The sequence below is a fragment of the Lepidochelys kempii genome, chromosome 11 (genome assembly GCF_965140265.1).
Source record: "Lepidochelys kempii isolate rLepKem1 chromosome 11, rLepKem1.hap2, whole genome shotgun sequence".
NCBI classification, from domain to species: domain Eukaryota; kingdom Metazoa; phylum Chordata; order Testudines; family Cheloniidae; genus Lepidochelys; species Lepidochelys kempii.
Window position 1 is genome coordinate 42465941 of NC_133266.1, and position 17538 is coordinate 42483478.

The 17538-nt window shown below is 44.0% G+C and overlaps 1 protein-coding gene across 3 annotated transcripts in view; it reads right to left on the reverse strand.

Annotated features, from left to right (window-relative positions):
* Positions 1-15584, reverse strand: part of CHN1 (chimerin 1) — a 161848-nt gene extending 146264 nt beyond the window's left edge. The window contains exons 1-2 of one of the 3 annotated variants that reach the window (XM_073305918.1): positions 15479-15584; positions 15085-15216 (exon numbers count right to left, since the gene is read on the reverse strand). In XM_073305918.1, coding sequence (XP_073162019.1) covers positions 15085-15103 — 19 coding nt within the window. In that variant the 5' untranslated portion in view covers positions 15104-15216; positions 15479-15584. Of the gene's footprint in view, positions 1-15084; positions 15217-15314; positions 15332-15474 lie in introns of those variants that run through there. The other 2 variants (XM_073305919.1, XM_073305920.1) reach the window with 2 other exon arrangements.
* Positions 15585-17538: the final 1954 nt, after the last annotated feature.

Sequence of the window (17538 nt, forward strand, 5' to 3'; positions counted from 1 at the left end):
CACTTGCGGGATCAAGGCTGAGCCTGCTGCTACTAGGGCAATCTGCTACAGGGACACAGAGCTTGCTATGGGCTGAGGCCAGAGGGTGCAGTATTCCAATTCCTTCCCCCCAGCCTCCGGTATGTGGATTTGCTTACATGAAAGATCAAGCCATGCTCTCATGTCATATCAATGTTTGCTTGTGGTGAAATAAAATCCTAACCAAGGGTTCTGACCAGCCCAAGCTGCCACCTCAGCTCCAGAGCTCTCAGACACTATGCAGACCTCCCTGACTCTGCAGCTTCCGATTCTCTACTGTACTTTCCACTCTGATGTGGACAACCCCCACCCAGGACTGGAATCTGCAACACTACCCCACTATACTGCCATATATAGCAACTGAGCTCTTGGTGATGACACTGAGATGAATTACTGTTAACTTGGCTGAACATAAAATACAAGCTGCCATATTGCTCTCTTTTCATCAGTCATCTTGCACCAGCCAGGGTGTGTGTGTGAGGCCCCGGGAGCTACAGCCACAAGCCCCAGTGGTTTTTAATTTTGAATACTTTAACACACCAAAGCTAACCTCATCTTTAGCTTATTTTTTCAGTGAGTTTACAGCTCTTTTCCTTCCAAAGACAGCCTTGCAACATGCAAATTCTCAAGAGGATTGTCATAAATATAAAGGGAAGGGTAACCACCTTTCTGTATACAGAACTATAAAATCCTTCCTGGCCAGAGGCAAAACCCTTTCACCTGTAAAGGATTAAGAAGCTAGGATAACCTCGCTGGCACCTGACCAAAATGACCAATGAGGAGACAAGTTACTTTCAAAGCTGGGGCGGGGCGGGGGGGGGGGGAACAAAGGGTCTGTCTATCTGTGTGATGCTTTTGCTGGGACCAGGTCAGGAATGCTCTTCAGAACTTCTGTTAAGTTAGTAAGTAATCTAGCTAGAAATGCATTAGATTTTCTTTTGTTTAAATGGCTGGTAAATAAGCTGTGCTGAATGGAATGTATATTCCTGTTTTTGTGTCTTTTTGTAACTTAAGGTTTTGCCTAAAGGGATTCTCTATGTTTTGAATCTGACTACCCTGTAAGGTTTTTACCATCCTGATTTTTACAGAGGTGATTCTTTTACTTTAATTAAAATTCTTCTTTTAAGATCCTGATTGCTTTTTCATTGTTCTTAAGATCCAAGGGTTTGGGTCTGTGTTCACCTATGCAAATTGGTGAGGGTTTTTACCAAGCCTTCCCCAGGAAAGGGGGTGTAGGGCTTGGGGGGATATTTTGGGGGGAAAATATCTCCAAGTGGGCTCTTTCCCTGTTCTCTGTTTAACACGCTTGGTGGTGGCAGCATAGGGTTCAAGGGCAAGGCAAAGTTTGTACCTTGAGGAAGTTTTTAACCTAAGTGGTAAGAATAAGCTTAGGGGGTCTTTCATGCAGGTCCCCACATCTGTACCCTAGAGTTCAGAGTGGGGAAGGAAACTTGACAAGGATTAAAACTTTGTTAGTCATTTTTTTCTAAAAATCACAAGGTACGGACAGCCCTTCCTGCAACCAGCTCTTAAAACCTGTGAAATCCACAGCTGTGGATCCCTTTATTTTTGAGCAGATGCCAGACCAGTTTCTCACTACTCCTCACTACATGTGGAAATTCCTTCTGCCTACTCTTCCAGTCACTACACAACTGCATTCCTGGCTAGCAGTTGGCTTGTGGCAGCTAACTCAGCCACTCTGCTGAGCAGTCAATATAGTCTGTGGCCACAAGGTGGAGCAGCTAAGACTCAGCCTGACACCGAGAGCAAGGAAAACGGTAACAATGCCTTTTTGGAAAAAATTGTGTGTCTATGGACTTGTTTGGGGGCTGATTAGTGTCATAAGTTATGCTTGTATATATCAATATCTACTCTTCAAAAAAGGGCTGTGCTGGTTTTATATTTAAGCTTACTGCTGAAGACAGTATTTATTTTAAGTCAGAGTAAAAGCCATTGGCGTTGTGATGAAAGAAGTATTCTCTGTGCTTGATTAGAATGTATCTGCGTATCATCATGCGGGCAGTGGAATCTTTTAGGTTCATAATAAGACATTTTCTTGCTTTTAAATGTTTTGTGTTTTTAGGTTAAATGGAATTTCTAAGGTTTCTATTTTATATATTTTTTTATGTCATGTAAGATGTATCATTTTTTAAAATTAAATTAAATTAAAAAAATTATACAACTGAGTCGCTAGATTATTGAATAAGAGAAGTGAATAGTGCTGGCCAAGCTCCCCTTTCTTGTTTTGCTTTGTTTTGCTCTGGTCCTGTGGAACCTGGCCTCATTCAGCGTGCACCTAACAAGATATACACGTTCACTATGGGTGGGATTTTCAGAAGCATTGGCTTAACTCTGCTCTCACTGAACTCAATGGGAGCTTTATTATTGATTTTAGGGACAGAGCAGTTAGGCCAGCACTGAGGGCTTGTCTACACTGGCAACTTACAGCACTGCAACTTTCTCGCTCAGGGGTGTGAAAAAAAACCAAACAAAAAACCCTGAGCACAGCAAGTTTCAGCGCTGTAAAACTGTAAAGCGCTTTGCCGTGACTACACAAGCCACACTAAAGCGCTGCTGCAGCAGTGCTTTAGTTTTGCCAGCGTAGACTAGCCCCAAGTGTTTTTGAAAATTCCACCCCATGCAGATAAGTTAGCCACACATGCATGTGCAGCACAGCCTACTTCCAGGCTTCCAGGCCAGAAGGGACCATCATGATCATCTAGTCTGACCTCCTGCACGTTGCAGGCCATAAAAACTAAACCCACCCGCTCCTGTAATAGACCCATAACCTGTGGTTTAGTTACTAAAGTCTTCATATCATGATTAAAGACTTCAATCCACCACTTAACTCTAGTTTAAATCAGCAAATGACATATGCCTTATGCTGCAGAGGAATGCTAAAAATCCCCAGGGTCTCTGCCAATCTGACCGGGGGAAAATTTATTCCCAACACCGAATATGGCAATCAGTTGGGCCCTGAGTGTGTCGGCAAGAACCACAAGCCAGACAACTAGGGAAAAATTGACGGTAGTAACAGTAATGGAAGGGGAAGGTCCATTACTGGATTTGGATTCATCACTTCTTGCTCCACCCTCTGGTACATCTTCAGGCATTTCACCTGCTACCTGGTAGGACTAACAATGGTCCTCTGCAGCTCTGAGCACACACCAACTAGACTCAACAAATAATGTTACTAAGTGTCCCTACAGTAATCTCCATCTCTGTATTCAATTCTAAAACCTCTTTTCATTAGCTACCTGTACACATTATTGAACCAATCCCATCAATCTTCATCAGGTAATCCTGAACTCCGACTACCACTTTTAAGATTCTTTTCCAATATTTAAAGTGAAGTCCTGAGTTATCTTTAGCCACTGCATTAAACCAAAATTTTAAGAATACTAAATTGAGAAGCCATGACTGAATTTTTTTAAATCCTCATTTATAAAGCGTTCAGTGCTCCAAATTTATGATCAATTGATACCGCTGTATCAGTTAAGAGATCTGTTTTATTTTCCAAGTTCCTAAGCATGTTTTTCCCTTTTGATTTTTTTCAGAGATTGCACTGGCAGCAAAACCCTTTAAAGGTTACTGTCCTTATTTGCTTCATTAGATTCTATAAATTAGAGAAGGGTAGCACAGCATCTGAGAGAAAAGAACCCTCTGATTCTCAGTATTAGGACTCACTTTCTGTCCCAAGCCCCAGCTATTGAGGCTGTACAGAAGAATACTTGCAAATTTTGCTTCCATAACACTCTTTATTTGTATTTTAGGAAGCATTTTCATTATTAGCTATTTTAAAAAATTAAATATTGGCCTTGTCTGTCCTAGAAACATTGCCCCGAAATAACTCAATAGATTATAAATCAATTTAGTTAAACCAGTGAAAACCATCATGCAGATGGCCTTTAACCATTCAAACATTGCCTAAATCAGTTTAGCTTGTGTCAGAAATTTACCAATTTATCCTAAGAGATTTTAAGCCAGGGTTAAATAGGTTTAAGTGCATCTACCTTATAGGTTTGTGCCAGTTTAATTAGATTGCTTTAAAATCTATTTACACTGGTGCAACACTTTTAGTATAGACAGGGCCTTAGTGCAATGGGGATAATGGTATTTACCCATCTTTGCAAAGTGCTTTGAGATTCTTGGACAAGTATTATTACAAAAGAGACCAATTTGAATTGCAACATACTCTGTTTTCCTCCTTCAGGCACCCCTGCATGAAGCCCTTTTTCATCTTTCTTCCAGTGATCTTTCATGGGGAAGACACTATTTAGACTATATCTACATTGGCAATTGAACGACAAAACTTTTGTCTTTCAGAGGTGTTAAACCCCCACCCCCCTGAAAGACACAAGTTTTGCGGCGACAAGTGCCAGTGTGACCAGCACTGCTCGTTGGGGGTAGAAGTTTTTTGTCAGCAGGAGAGCCGACAAACAGCAGTTACACTGCACAACTTTTAATGGCACAGCTGTAAAATTCAGTCTGTTGGGCCATGGTTGGCAAGTAGTATAATATTTGGGTTTCAATGGTCTTTGGAGACCCTAGTCAAAGGACAAATATTATATTTGATTTTGTTTCCCCCATTCTTTCTCCTTATACTGGCATCATTGTTAATTCCTTTTCATCTGATATCTTTCCCAATTCTCTATAATCTGTCCTTGTCCAGCCTCACCTTAAATAACCCTCCTGGGCACTTTAACCACGGTTCTATCTCTAATGTCATTTATCGGTTGGCAAGCTTGTGATGCTTTTGACCATAGAATGTGAGCACTTCACAAGATTAAAGATCCATCACTTGATCCCTTTTATTTCTTAATCACTCAGGAGATTTTATCCACCACACCACATTGTTCATGAACAGTAAGAACATGAATACACATATGAATCATATTTGCAAATATCTTCATGATAGAAGAGCTCTCCTGGCCAATTAGAATATTTTTCTTTTATTCACACGAGAGTTGATGAGCCATTATGAAAAGCAAACAAATTCATAAAACATCAAGGGAAATTTGCAATCATTGAAACAGACAGAATATAAAAGTGTATTACTTTCAAAGTACAATCATTGCTTCCTTTAAATGAAGCTTAGGTCATCCAATTAGACAACCAAAACCATACCATGGGAACTGGGTGACTAGTCACATGCAGTAAATAGCAGATCATGAATAGCAAATACGTATACTGATCAGGCCATGAAAGTTTGCTTTAACTTTTTGTTGAACAGTAGAACTAACAGCTAACAAATTCCTAAACCAATTGTTGGGAAGTAATTAACACATAAAATGAATGAATTAATCAGATCTATTATTTTCAACAAATAAGTCAGCCAGATCTCTATTTTTCACCCAACAAACGTTGTGACAGACTTTCAATCCTCTTTCATTGTGGCCATAGCATAGTAACTGTTCCAGTAGTCAACAACCTACGTGTTCTCTTTGACCTGAGCACAGCCTCTCTGCTGGAGGCCTCTCCCCATCTGGAAAAGTCATCCTGTATCCCTTCCACTTAATACACTCCACAGTCTATCAAATCTCCCACCTTCCCCAGGAAGGCCTGGGGAAGTGGACAGGCCCTTGCAGCATTCACACTAGTCAACTGTGACTTGAGCATGTCAGACGATCATGACTGCCATTGTACGGGCATAAGGAGAGAGGTATTTCCTAGGGTAACCAGCATCCAAATAATTAAGGTTTTAAAGGCCAAAAGCAACACAATAAACTGCAATTGGAAACAAAGAGGAAGCCAAGCAGATCATGGAGCAGAGGGCTAACAGTCTTTCTTCAGGTGCAAAACACTACTTAACATGCAGCCATGTTCTGCTCCAGCTGAACTTTCCAGGTGGTCTTCAGGTGCAGCTCCCATCAAGCACATTATAGTAATTACATTACATTACAATGTGGTGACAAAGGCATGGAGGGAGGAAGGTACATGTCAGGGCACCTCATCACTTGGCAAGTGAAAATGGGGACAAACCACACTTGGTCATCACTTCTATCTGTATATTCCCTAGAAGTTACATATCCTTCTTAATCTTTAATACACCTGTGATAAATGAAGGGTGGGGGAGCTCCCTTTTATGGGCACCGAGCCAGCCAGCAGCTATAAAATCCCTCTTGGTAGCTGTTCTGTAATTGCTCTACCTGTAAAGCAGGGGTCTCAAACATGCGGCCCGTAGAGCTATTTGCTGCAGCCTGCCAAGCTCCCCGTGCCGCCCCCCACCCGAGTTATTTCCTGCTATAATTCTTGACATCTGATTTGTGTCCATTTATTCTTTTACATAGAGACTGTCTGGTTTGGTCAATGTACATGGCAGAGGGGCGTTGCTGGCACATGATGGCATATATCACACAAATCAGACATCAAGAATTATAACATTCAAAAATCAGTCGGAGAACATGTCAATCTCCCTGGTCACTCGATTACAGACCTAAAAGTGGCAATTCTTCACCAAAAATCTTCAAAAACAGACTCCAACAAGAAACTGCTGAATTGGAATTGATTTGCAAACAGGACACCATTCAATTAGGCTTGAATAAAGACTGGGAGTGGATGGGTCATTACACAAAGTAAAACTATTTCCCCATGCTTATCCTCCTCCCCGCCCGTTACTCACACCTTCTTGTCAACTGTTGGAAACGGGCCATCCTGATTATCACTACAAAAGGGGTTTTTCTCCTGCTGATAATAGCCCACCTTAACTGATCACTCTCATTATAGTGGGTATGGCAACACCCATTTTTTCATGATCTCTGTGTGTGTATATATCTTCCTACTGTATTTCCACTGCATGCATCCAATGAAGTGGGTTTTAGCCCACAAAAGCTTATGCTCAAATAAATTTGTTAGTCTCTAAGGTGCCACACGTACTCCTTGTCCAAAGATATGGAAGTAGATCAGGAAATGTCTAGGAAGATGCGATTAGGTTTATCCCTTTTATTTCTTTATGGCTGGTGGATTCCTGTTTTTTGGTGCTTTTGTTTTTCTTGTAACCTTTAAGCTGGACCTCAAGAAAGCAATTCTTGGTGCTTAATCCTTGTAGTTGCTCTTCTAAAATCTAGCAATAGCCTTCATTCCCAGATGTATTTTATTTCTCTTTTTTTATAAATAAAATTTACCTTTTTTAAGAACAGAATTGGATTTTTGTGTATTCAGAGGTTTGTGCACATGTTGTTTAATTAGCTAGTGGCATTAGCTGATTTCCTTTTTTTTTTCTTTTCTCTTTCTCAGCTCTTTCCTGGAGTGGGGGTTGAAACGGCTTGAGGGTACCCCACGAAGGAATTCCCAAGTGCGCCTTCTTGGGCTCTCAAAGGGGTTCTGCACTTGGGTGGTGGCAGCATCTACCAATCCAAGGTCAGAGAATAGCTGTAACCTTGGGAGTTTAATACAAGCCTGGAGTGGCCAGTATTAATTTTTAGAATCTTTGCGAGCCTCCCCACTTTCTGCACTTGAAGTGCCAGAGTGGGGCATTAGCCTTGACAACACTAGATGCCCTTGCCACCACAGTCTGCTGTCCCAGTTCCCTCTACCCCATCTAATGCAATCATTAGATAATACAATCTTGAAAGTGGAGAGAGGGAACATTATAACTAAACCTCCCTAATCATACACACCTTCCAGATGCCATTGGAAAGGATCTAGCATCCTTGGTGGATTTTCCCCCAAACCGATATAGCTGTTCATTTCTAATTTTTGCATGCAATGTAGCACACAATGAACTACACACTGGCATTCATAGCCCCAGACTGAATCTGTGATATACTGATAGTGCATTAGAAGAAATGCATTAATGAGACTACTGCATATTTGAATGTGTAAATCCACAGTTAAATATCTCTCTGCATGGGAAAGTTATACTGGAATAAGCTAAGGTGTGAATTTAAACCGGTATAACTGTGTGTGTACGGACCCTTTTATTCCAGTTTAAGAGGCCCCTTTTCAGTTTAGTTTACGTTGTTTTTGAAGATAAACCAATAGAAGCCACTTTTCATTCTGGAATAAAATCATCAACACAGGGAACCATACCAGTATAACTGTATTGCTATAGGTTTCAGAGTAGCAGCCGTGTTAGTCTGTATTTGCAAAAAGAAAAGGAGTTTGTTAGTCTCTAAGGTGCCACAAGTACTCCTTTTCTGTATTGGTATAATTATACCAATATAACTGGTAAAACTTTCCCCTGTCAACAAACCCTTAGTCGTCTTCTCCTTTTTGCATCATTTAAAACAAGCCCAACTTGTTTTGTACTGTAATATAATGTGTGTGTGAGAGAGAGAATGCATTTTACTCACAGTACAATCAACAGGGCTGATTCGTAATTTTATAGTGATTTTTTTATTCCCCATTTTGTGCTTTTTAAAGGGGTGAAGTCAATGGAGATATGACAAGTTACATCAGCTGAGAATCTGCAGGAGTCTTCAACTAGTGCAAGATATTATTAAAAACTAGACAAAACAGAGTGAACTGAGGACAGAGTAGAAGTCCTCACTTTACATTTCTTCACTCTTGTTAGTCTAAGCCCTGGTCTACACTAGGAGTTGAGGTCGAATTTAGCAACATTGAATCGATTTAACCCTGCACCCATCCACATGACGAAGCCCTTTTTTTCAACTTAAAGGGCTCTTAAAATCGATTTCTTTACTCCACCCCCAACAAGAGGATTAGCGCTGAAATCAGCCTTGCTGGGTCAAATTTGGGGTACTGTGGATGCAATTAGACAGTACTGGCCTCCGGGAGCTATCCCAGAGTGCTCCATCGTGACCGCTCTGGACAGCACTCTCAACTAAGATGCACTGGTCAGGTAGACAGGAAAAGGCCCGGGAACTTTTGAATTTCATTTCCTGTTTGGCCAGTGTGGCAAGCTGCAGGTGAGTGGAGAGCTCATCAGCAGAGGTGACCATGATGGAGTCCCAGAATCGCAAAAGAGCTCCAGCATGGACCGAACGGGAGGTACGGGATCTGATTGCTGTAGGGGGAGAGGAATCCGTGCTATCAGAACTCCGTTCCAGTTTTCGAAATGCCAAAACCTTTGTCAAAATCTCCCAGGGCATGAAGGAAAGAGGCCATAACAGGGATCCGAAGCAGTGCTGCGTGAAACTTAAGGAGCGGAGGTAAGCCTACCAGAAAACCAGAGAGGCAAATGGCCGCTCCGGGTCAGAGCTCCAAACGTGCCGTTTCTATGATGAGCCGCTTGCCATTTTAGGGGGTTCAGCCACCACTACCCCAACCGTGTGCTTGGATTCCTTCAATGGAGAGGGAGGCAACACGGAAGCAGGTTTGGAGAACGAGGAAGATAGCAAACAGGGAGCAAGTGGAGAAACCGGTTTTCCTGACAGCCAGGAACTGTTTCTCACCCTGGACCTGGAGCCAGTACCCCCCGAACCCACCCAAGGCTGCCTCCTGGACCCGCCAGGCGGAGAAGGGACCTCTGGTGAGCGTACCTTTTTAAATAGCATACATGGTTTAAAAGCAAACGCGTTTAATGATTAATTTGCCCTGGCATTTGCGGCCAGTACAGCTACTTGAAAAGTCTGTTAACGTGTCTGGGGATGGAGCGGAAATCCTCCAGGGACATCTCCATAAAGCTCTCCTGGATGTACTCCCTAAGCCTTTGCAAAAGGTTTCTAGGGAGGGCAGCCTTATTCCGTCCACTGTGGTAGGACGCTTTAGCACGCCAGGCCAGTAGAACATAGTCGTGAATCATTGCAGAACAAAGCATTGCAGCGTATTGCTGGCATTCAAACAACATCCGTTCTTTATCTCTCTGTGTTATCCTCAGGAGAGTGATATCATTCATGGTCACCTGGCTGAAACGGGGTGCTTTTCTTAGGGGGACATTCAGAGGTGCCCGTTCCCTGCTGGGCTGTTTGCCTGTGGCTAAACAGAAATGTTCCCCGCTGTTAGCCACTGGGAGTGGGGAGGGGAGAGGGGTTAGTCACGCGGTGGGGGGAGGCAAAATGCGGCCTTGTAACGAAAGCACATGTGCTATGTATGTAATGTTAACAGCAAGTTTTACCGTGAAAGAGTGTACCCATTGTTCTATAAAATGTGTCTTTTTAAATACCACTGTCCCTTTTTTTTTTCTCCACCAGCTGCATGTGTTTCAAGGATCACAGGATCTTCTCCTTCCCAGAGGCTAGCGAAGATTAGAAGGCGAAAAAAACGCACTCGCGATGAAATGTTCTCTGACCTCATGCTGTCCTCCCACACTGACAGAGCACAGACGAATCCGTGGAGGCAGACAATGTCAGAGTTCAGGAAAGCACAAAATGACTGGGAGGACAGGTGCCTGCTGAAGAGAGGGCTGAAGCTGATAGGTGGCAGCAGGGTGATGAGAGGAGGCAGGATTCAATGCTGAGGCTGATGGAGGATCAAACTCATATGCTCCAGCTTATGGATGAGCTGCAGGAAAGGCAGCAGGAACACAGATGGCCGCTACAGCCCCTGTGTAACCAACCGCCCTCCTCCCCAAGTTCCATAGCCTCCTCACCCAGACGCCCAAGAATGCGGTGGGGAGGCCTCCGGTCACCCAGCCACTCCACCCCAGAAAATTGCCCAAGCAACAGAAGGCTGGCATTCAATAAGTTTTAAAGTGCCGTGTGGCCTTGTCCTTCCCTCCTCCACCATCCCACCCAGTACTTCCATCCTCCACTACCTCTCTCGGGCTACCTTGACAGTTATCCCCCTATTTGTGTGATGAATTAATAAAGAATGCATGAATGTGAAGCAACAATGACTTTATTACCTCTGCAAGCGGTGATCGAAGGGGGGAGGGGAGGGTGGTTAGCTTACAGGGAAGTAGAATGAAGCAAGAGCTGAGGTTGTGGGGGGGGTTCATCAAGGACAAACAAACAGAACTTTCACACCATAGCCTGGCCAGTCATGAAACTGGTTTTCAAAGCTTCTCTGATGCTCACTGCGCCCTCCTGTGCTCTTCTAACCACCCTGGTGTCTGGCTGCATCTAACCAGAGGCCAGACGATTTGCCTCAACCTCCCACCCCGCCATAAACATCTCCCCCTTACTCTCACAGATATTGTGGAGCACACAGCAAGCAGTAATAACAGTGGGAATATTGGTTTCGCTGAGGTCTAAGCGAGTCAGTAAACTGCACCAGCGCGCCTTTAAACATCCAAATGCACATTCTACCACCATTCTGCACTTGCTCAGCCTGTAGTTGAACAGCTCCTGACTACTGTCCAGGCTGCCTGTGTACGGCTTCATGAGCCATGGCATTAAGGGGTAGGCTGGGTCCCCAAGGATAACGATAGGCATTTCAACATCCCCAATGGTTATTTTCTCGTCTGGGAATAAAGTCCCTTCCTGCAGCTTTTGAAACAGACCAGAGTTCCTGAAGATGCGAGCATCATGTACCTTCCCGGCCATCCCACGTAGATATTGGTGAAACGTCCCTTGTGATACACCAGTGCTTGTAGCACTATTGAAAAGTACCCCTTGCGGTTTATGTACTCGCCGGCTTCGTGCTCCGGTGCCAAGATAGGGATATGGGTTCCATCTATGGCCCCATCACAGTTAGGGAATCCCATTGCAGCAAAGCTATCCACTAGGACCTGCACATTTCCCAGACTCACTACCCCTGATATCAGCAGATCTTTGATTGCGTTGGCTATTTGCATCACAGCAGCCCCCACAGTAGATTTGCCCATTCCAAATTGATTCCCGACTGACCGGTAGCTGTCTGGGGTTGCAAGCTTCCACAGGGCTATTGCCACTCGCTTCTCAACTGTGAGGGCTGCTCTCATCTTGGTATTCTGGCGCTTCAGGGCAGGGGAAAGCAAGTCACAAAGTTCCATGAAAGTGCCCTTACACATGTGAAAGTTTCACAGCCACTGGGAATCATCCCAGACCTGCAACACTATGCGGTCCCACCAGTCTGTGCTTGTTTCCCGGGCCCACAATCGGCGTTCCACGGCATGAACCTGCCTCATTAGCACCATGATGCACACATTGGCAGGAGAGAAGTCTGTGTCCATGTCCTCATCACTCATGTCACTGCGCTGACATTGCCTACTCGCCCGGTATTGCTTTGCCAGGTTCTGGTGCTGCATATACTGCTGGATAATGCGTGTGGTGTTTAATGTGCTCCTAATTGCCAAAGTGAGCTGAGCAGGCTCCATGCTTGCCATGGTATGGCGTCCGCACAGAAAAAAGGCACAGAACAATTGTCTGCCGTTGCTCTGATGGAGGGAGGGGTGACTGACGACATGGCTTACAGGGAATTAAAATCAACATAGGGGGTGGCTTTACATCAAGGAGTATTTCAGGCAGTACTTCACGGAGCGACGGAGGGAGGGGGAAGCAAATGAGTACAAAACAAATCTGGTCCATTTCTTGTTTTGATTTACTCCATCTATCTTTTACATCTTTGGCTGGCAGCAGACGGTGCAGAAGGACTGCATGCCATCCACATCTCATGGCTGCTCAGCAGAAGATGGTACAGTACGACTAAAGAGCGTGACCTGGTCGAGTCACTCCTAATATAGTCCCTGCACCCATGACTGCCCAGGCGCTCCTGGCTGATGTGGCCAGCAGCACCTTGGACATGACGATGACGGCTACCAGTCCTATTGTACTGTCTGCTGCCACAAGGCAATAGGTTGCTGCTGCTGTGTAACAATGCAGTACCGCATCTGCCAGCACCCAGGAGACATACGGTGACAGTGAGCTGAGCGGGCTCCATGCTTGCCATGGTATGGCGTCTGCACAGGTAACTCAGAAAAAAAAGGCGCAAAACGATTGTCTGCTGTTGCTTTCACAGAAGGAGAAAGGGAAGGAGGGCCTGATGACATGTACCCAGACATGTTTTTCGCCCCATCAGGCATTGGGATCTCAACCCAGAATTCCAATGGGCAGCGGAGACTGCGGGAACTGTGGGACAGCTACCCACAGTGTAACACTCCGATCCTCGGTACTGTGGAAGCACTCCGCCGAGTTAATGTACTTAGAGCATTTTGTGTGGGGACACACACAATCGACTATTTAAAAACGATTTCTAAAAAACCGACTTCTATAAATTCGACCTAATTTCGTAGTGTAGACATACCCTAAATGGCATTGGTGCATCCAAAAAACTCATGATAGAGAAACTTGACCTTTTCTATGTACTATCAAGTCTATTTATTTTGTAATTGAAATTGTTATTTAAAAAAACCAGCAGCATCATATCTAGTACATAAAATACATATATGAAATAAAACAAGAAGAGAAAGAAAAGTCACCTTGTAGATAACTAAAAAGTGCTTTTTTGTTATTGTTAACTTCAGTGTTTGTTTTGGTTATTTGTAATTAATTATATAGTCAAATTACGATTGTGATGGAACTACCTGTGTAACTTCTCACCAACGTAAGTAAAAGGTTCATGATGTAGCTCTATTTTCTACACAGTGTGAAAGTTGTTTGATTTTATTAATGTTTATGAATAACTGTGAAACTTGTCTTGTACTGTTAACCTCCTACACCTGCCATCTCTTTCTCTACTAGATAAAGTATACTGATATTATTTAATATATACAGTAATATAAGCATATAAACATCAAATTGCTATTTGGTCCTTACATCCTGCATTGGCAAAGGAGTGAATTTCAGCCCCAAACCAGCAACTGGCATCACGTAAGACCCCTGCGCCCACACTGAGTCAATGGGACTCTGCATAGGCACAGGGGTCCATCACAAGGACTCAGTGGCAAGATCAGGGCCTACCGTTTGTTCCATTTTCAACTGTTTTGGTTTACAATCTTGGGGACCCTAAAAGACTGAATCAGGAAATATAAGTTCAAATGACAGCGCTGTAGCTAAATGCAATACCAGCTAGACTTCACCTGAAGAGAACTGTTCAGTACCCATGCTGCATCTGGTCTTCAGAAGGTACAATATACTACAATAATTATAAGCAGAAAGAGTGAAGAATCAAGTCTGATACCTATAAGACTTTGCACTAACCTCAGAGTCATAAAATAAATCGAACCAAATTATTTACACAAGGAGTAAAAAACATTAAAAACACAATTCACGTAAACGGTAATTATGTAAAATTACTTACTGGAAAGCATTTCTGAATTAAGAGGCATCCATGAGTTGTTTATGAGAGCAATGAAATTGGTTCCAATTAATATTATGTTAATATTAATCATGTTAATTTTTGCTTCCTTTGTATTGCTGGTTTTAGCATAATTAAGTAAATGGACTTTGTGCCACCCAATACCTTTTTTAATTGCAAAATAAGTAACATGCACAATAAAGCTTAATAATCTTATTTAAGAGAAACCATATGTTCCACAGTTAAAATTGTAGTCTTTACATTTTGTTTTCCAACACATTGTCCTATGTTATAAAAACACTCAAAGACAACACTCATAACCTCTAGATGCTATGTTCTTTCTTGAATTTGTACTATTAAATATAATTAAAGAAACACATCTAATTGTTATGGGCAATTAAGCACTATACAGAGCTATTCCCAGAAGAAGGAGGTTGTCTCATTAGCTAATTCATCATTTTGCTGTACAATTCTTCTTGCCATTAGAGCTCTTTTTAAAGCAGTATAACTTTTATTTATATTACCATTCAAACATACTTTCAGTGCAATGTCCATGGCATTGAACTATCTCAGTAAACGCTAGTCTTGTGCACAGCACAGTAGTAATAGCTTTTGGGCTATAAAGAACTAACTCTGGGGTGGGGGGATTTGTTGTTTTGTTTTTTTTGCAAAACAATCAACTTTATAGTAATAATCAAGTGATGTGTAACTAGAGTGCTCACGCTTGAAAATATCTGCAGCCTAAGACTGCAGTGCCCAATAACTGTAGCTAGCTATTACTTTACAAGCCTGAAATGAACAGAAGGAGCACACGCCCATAGGCTCTGCCTTGGGAAACAATGGGAGAGACCGACCAGCCTTATCTCGCTAGCCATCATCCCTGTACAAGGCACTCCAGACAGCCCAGAATTATTGTATAGCCACAGACATACCCCCACCCCCTATGCTTTCTCCTGGAAGCAGGATGAAGCAGTCGCAGCCCTAGGTGTAAAGACGGGTTTTACTTACCAAACAAGGTTAGGGCCATTGTAAAGGCGCGGCAAGTCGCAGGATCACGTCAAGGCTGGTCAGACCGCGCGGAATGGGCATTGGCCCAGCAGCTCTCCCATCAGCTGGGCGCAGAGCGGCAGGCAGAAAACCCTGCAATAAAAGTTAGACACAATGTTGTCAGAAGCCCAGCAGGGACAGCCACTTGCGGCTGCGATGCGCACAGGAGAGAGCGGGGAGTTACAACCCACGGGGGGCTGCTGGGCTGTAGTTCTCCCTGGCCCACAAGCCAAGGGTGCAGCGCAGGGAAAGGGGCAGCCAGCAGCCGCCGCTGCCTCAGCGCTGACTGCATGGCTCGGATAGACAGTGCCAGCCTGTGCTCACTCTCCCCCCGCCCACTCACTCACTCACTCACACTGCAGCCTTCAGGCTCTGGGAGCCATCTTGCCGCACCACATGACCGGCTTCTCCTTCTCCTGCCTCCCAGACCAGCCCGCGGATGACTGCGTGAGTTCCCATAGCAACAGGGAATTCGTGGGCCACTCCATCCCCAGCCTCCAAGCAGGCCCTGCTAGCCGGAGCTCAGGGAGGGGGCGCCCACAGCACCGACCCAGCGGCGGCTGGGGAGGGAGGCAGGCACTGGTTGCTTTGTGGGGCAGGGAAGAAACCTGGAGAATCTCCCCGGCTCCCAAACTCTGCCCTTTGGCTTTGAGCGTGCAGCAGCTGCAGGCAGGGAAGACATCTCCCCGCCTCCCCCGGCTGTGCATCGCTCAGCTCCCTGTGGCTCCAAAGCTTGGTCCAATAAAAGGGGTTACCTCACCCACCTGTCTCTCTCAGCTTTGCAGTGTCTCACACAGAGCAGGGTAGGGCTAGGGCGACTACACCGGCCATGTGAAAACAGGGGACAACTGAGGCACCTGCAGGGGCAGGGAGCAGCAGAGGATGGTTACAGTGTTAGGCTGGTGTGCACAGGGTGTGAGCAGCTGCGGGTGAAGAGGGAGACTCAGGCTAGGGGTATGGGAAGGGCAGGGTGGCAACAAGTCCCAGGTCTAGTTCAGGGTGGTTCTGAAGGTGCATATATACTCAGCCAGCCTGGTTCAGTTTTACTGGCTCAAGTGGACAGAGGCAGCAGGTTTCTAGAAACACTGGGAGAAAACACCTGTTTGGGTAATATTGAAAGGCACACTGGACCCGGTCTCAAGACCTGGGATATTCCTAGCTTTCAAGGGCAGCCCTGATATAATGCAATGTACCTCACACCACAAAATTTTCACAACAAAATCTGTGAGGAAGGAAAATAATTAGATAATAGTCATATTCCATTTTAACTTCGTTTTATTTTAATTTTAAGAATAAAGGAGAAAAAACCTTCATGTGGAATGACAGAGAGTTTGCCTCCCATAAAGTATCAGCATAAAAGTGATCAAGTGTACATGAGTGACCTAGGGTCCAGCTAGGGAGACTGGTAAGAGAATACAGGGTGTAGGACTATGGGGGTCTGCAGAGTATGTGCTGCTCTGGTCATTTTGGATTGCTGTTCTCGGAAGTATGGCAGCCCTTGTGAACTGCAGAAGTGTTTGATCCAGATTCCAGCCTTAGGCCCTGATTCTGATCCTGCAGGGAGTTACAACTGAAACATTCCGTTATTTCAGCAGGAGTTAATGCAGACTTCAGAACCATACAGCTGTGCATAACACTTTACAGAACTGGAGTCTGGGAACAGGGAACATGTAAAAGGGACTGCAGCAACACATTTACCCTGTAATTAAATTTTACCTCTTACTTTTACATTTCATTTATTCTTTCTTGATATGTTCACAATAATACTGTAATATGCTGTAGATATACATATACATTAATGTCCTGAAAGAGCAGCTTTGCACTGGAGTAAATCTTAGGGAAAAAACAGATCATTTATACCCAAAAAGAAAAGTACTTGTGGCACCTTAGAGACTAACCAATTTATTTGAGCATAAGCTTTCGTGAGCTACAGCTCACTTCATCGGATGCATATGGTGGAAAGTACAGAAGATCTTTTTATACACACAAACCATGAAAAAATGGGTGTTTACCACTACAAAAGGTTTTCTCTCCCCCCACCCCACTCTCCTGCTGGTAACAGCTTATCTAAAGTGATCACTCTCCTTACAATGTGTATGATAATCAAGGTGGGCCATCTCCAGCACAAATCCAGGGTTTAACAAGAACATCTGGGGGGGGGGGGGTTAGGAAAAAACAAGGGGAAATAGGTTACCTTCATAATGACTTAGCCACTCCCAGTCTCTATTCAAGCCTAAGTTAATAGTATCCAATTTGCAAATGAATTCCAATTCAACAGTCTCTCGCTGGAGTCTGGTTTTGAAGTTTTTCTGTTGTAATATCGCAACTTTCATGTCTGTAATTGCGTAACCAGACAGCAGGAAAGTGGGGTGGAGGGAGAGAAAACGTTTTGTAGTGGTAAACACCCATTTTTTC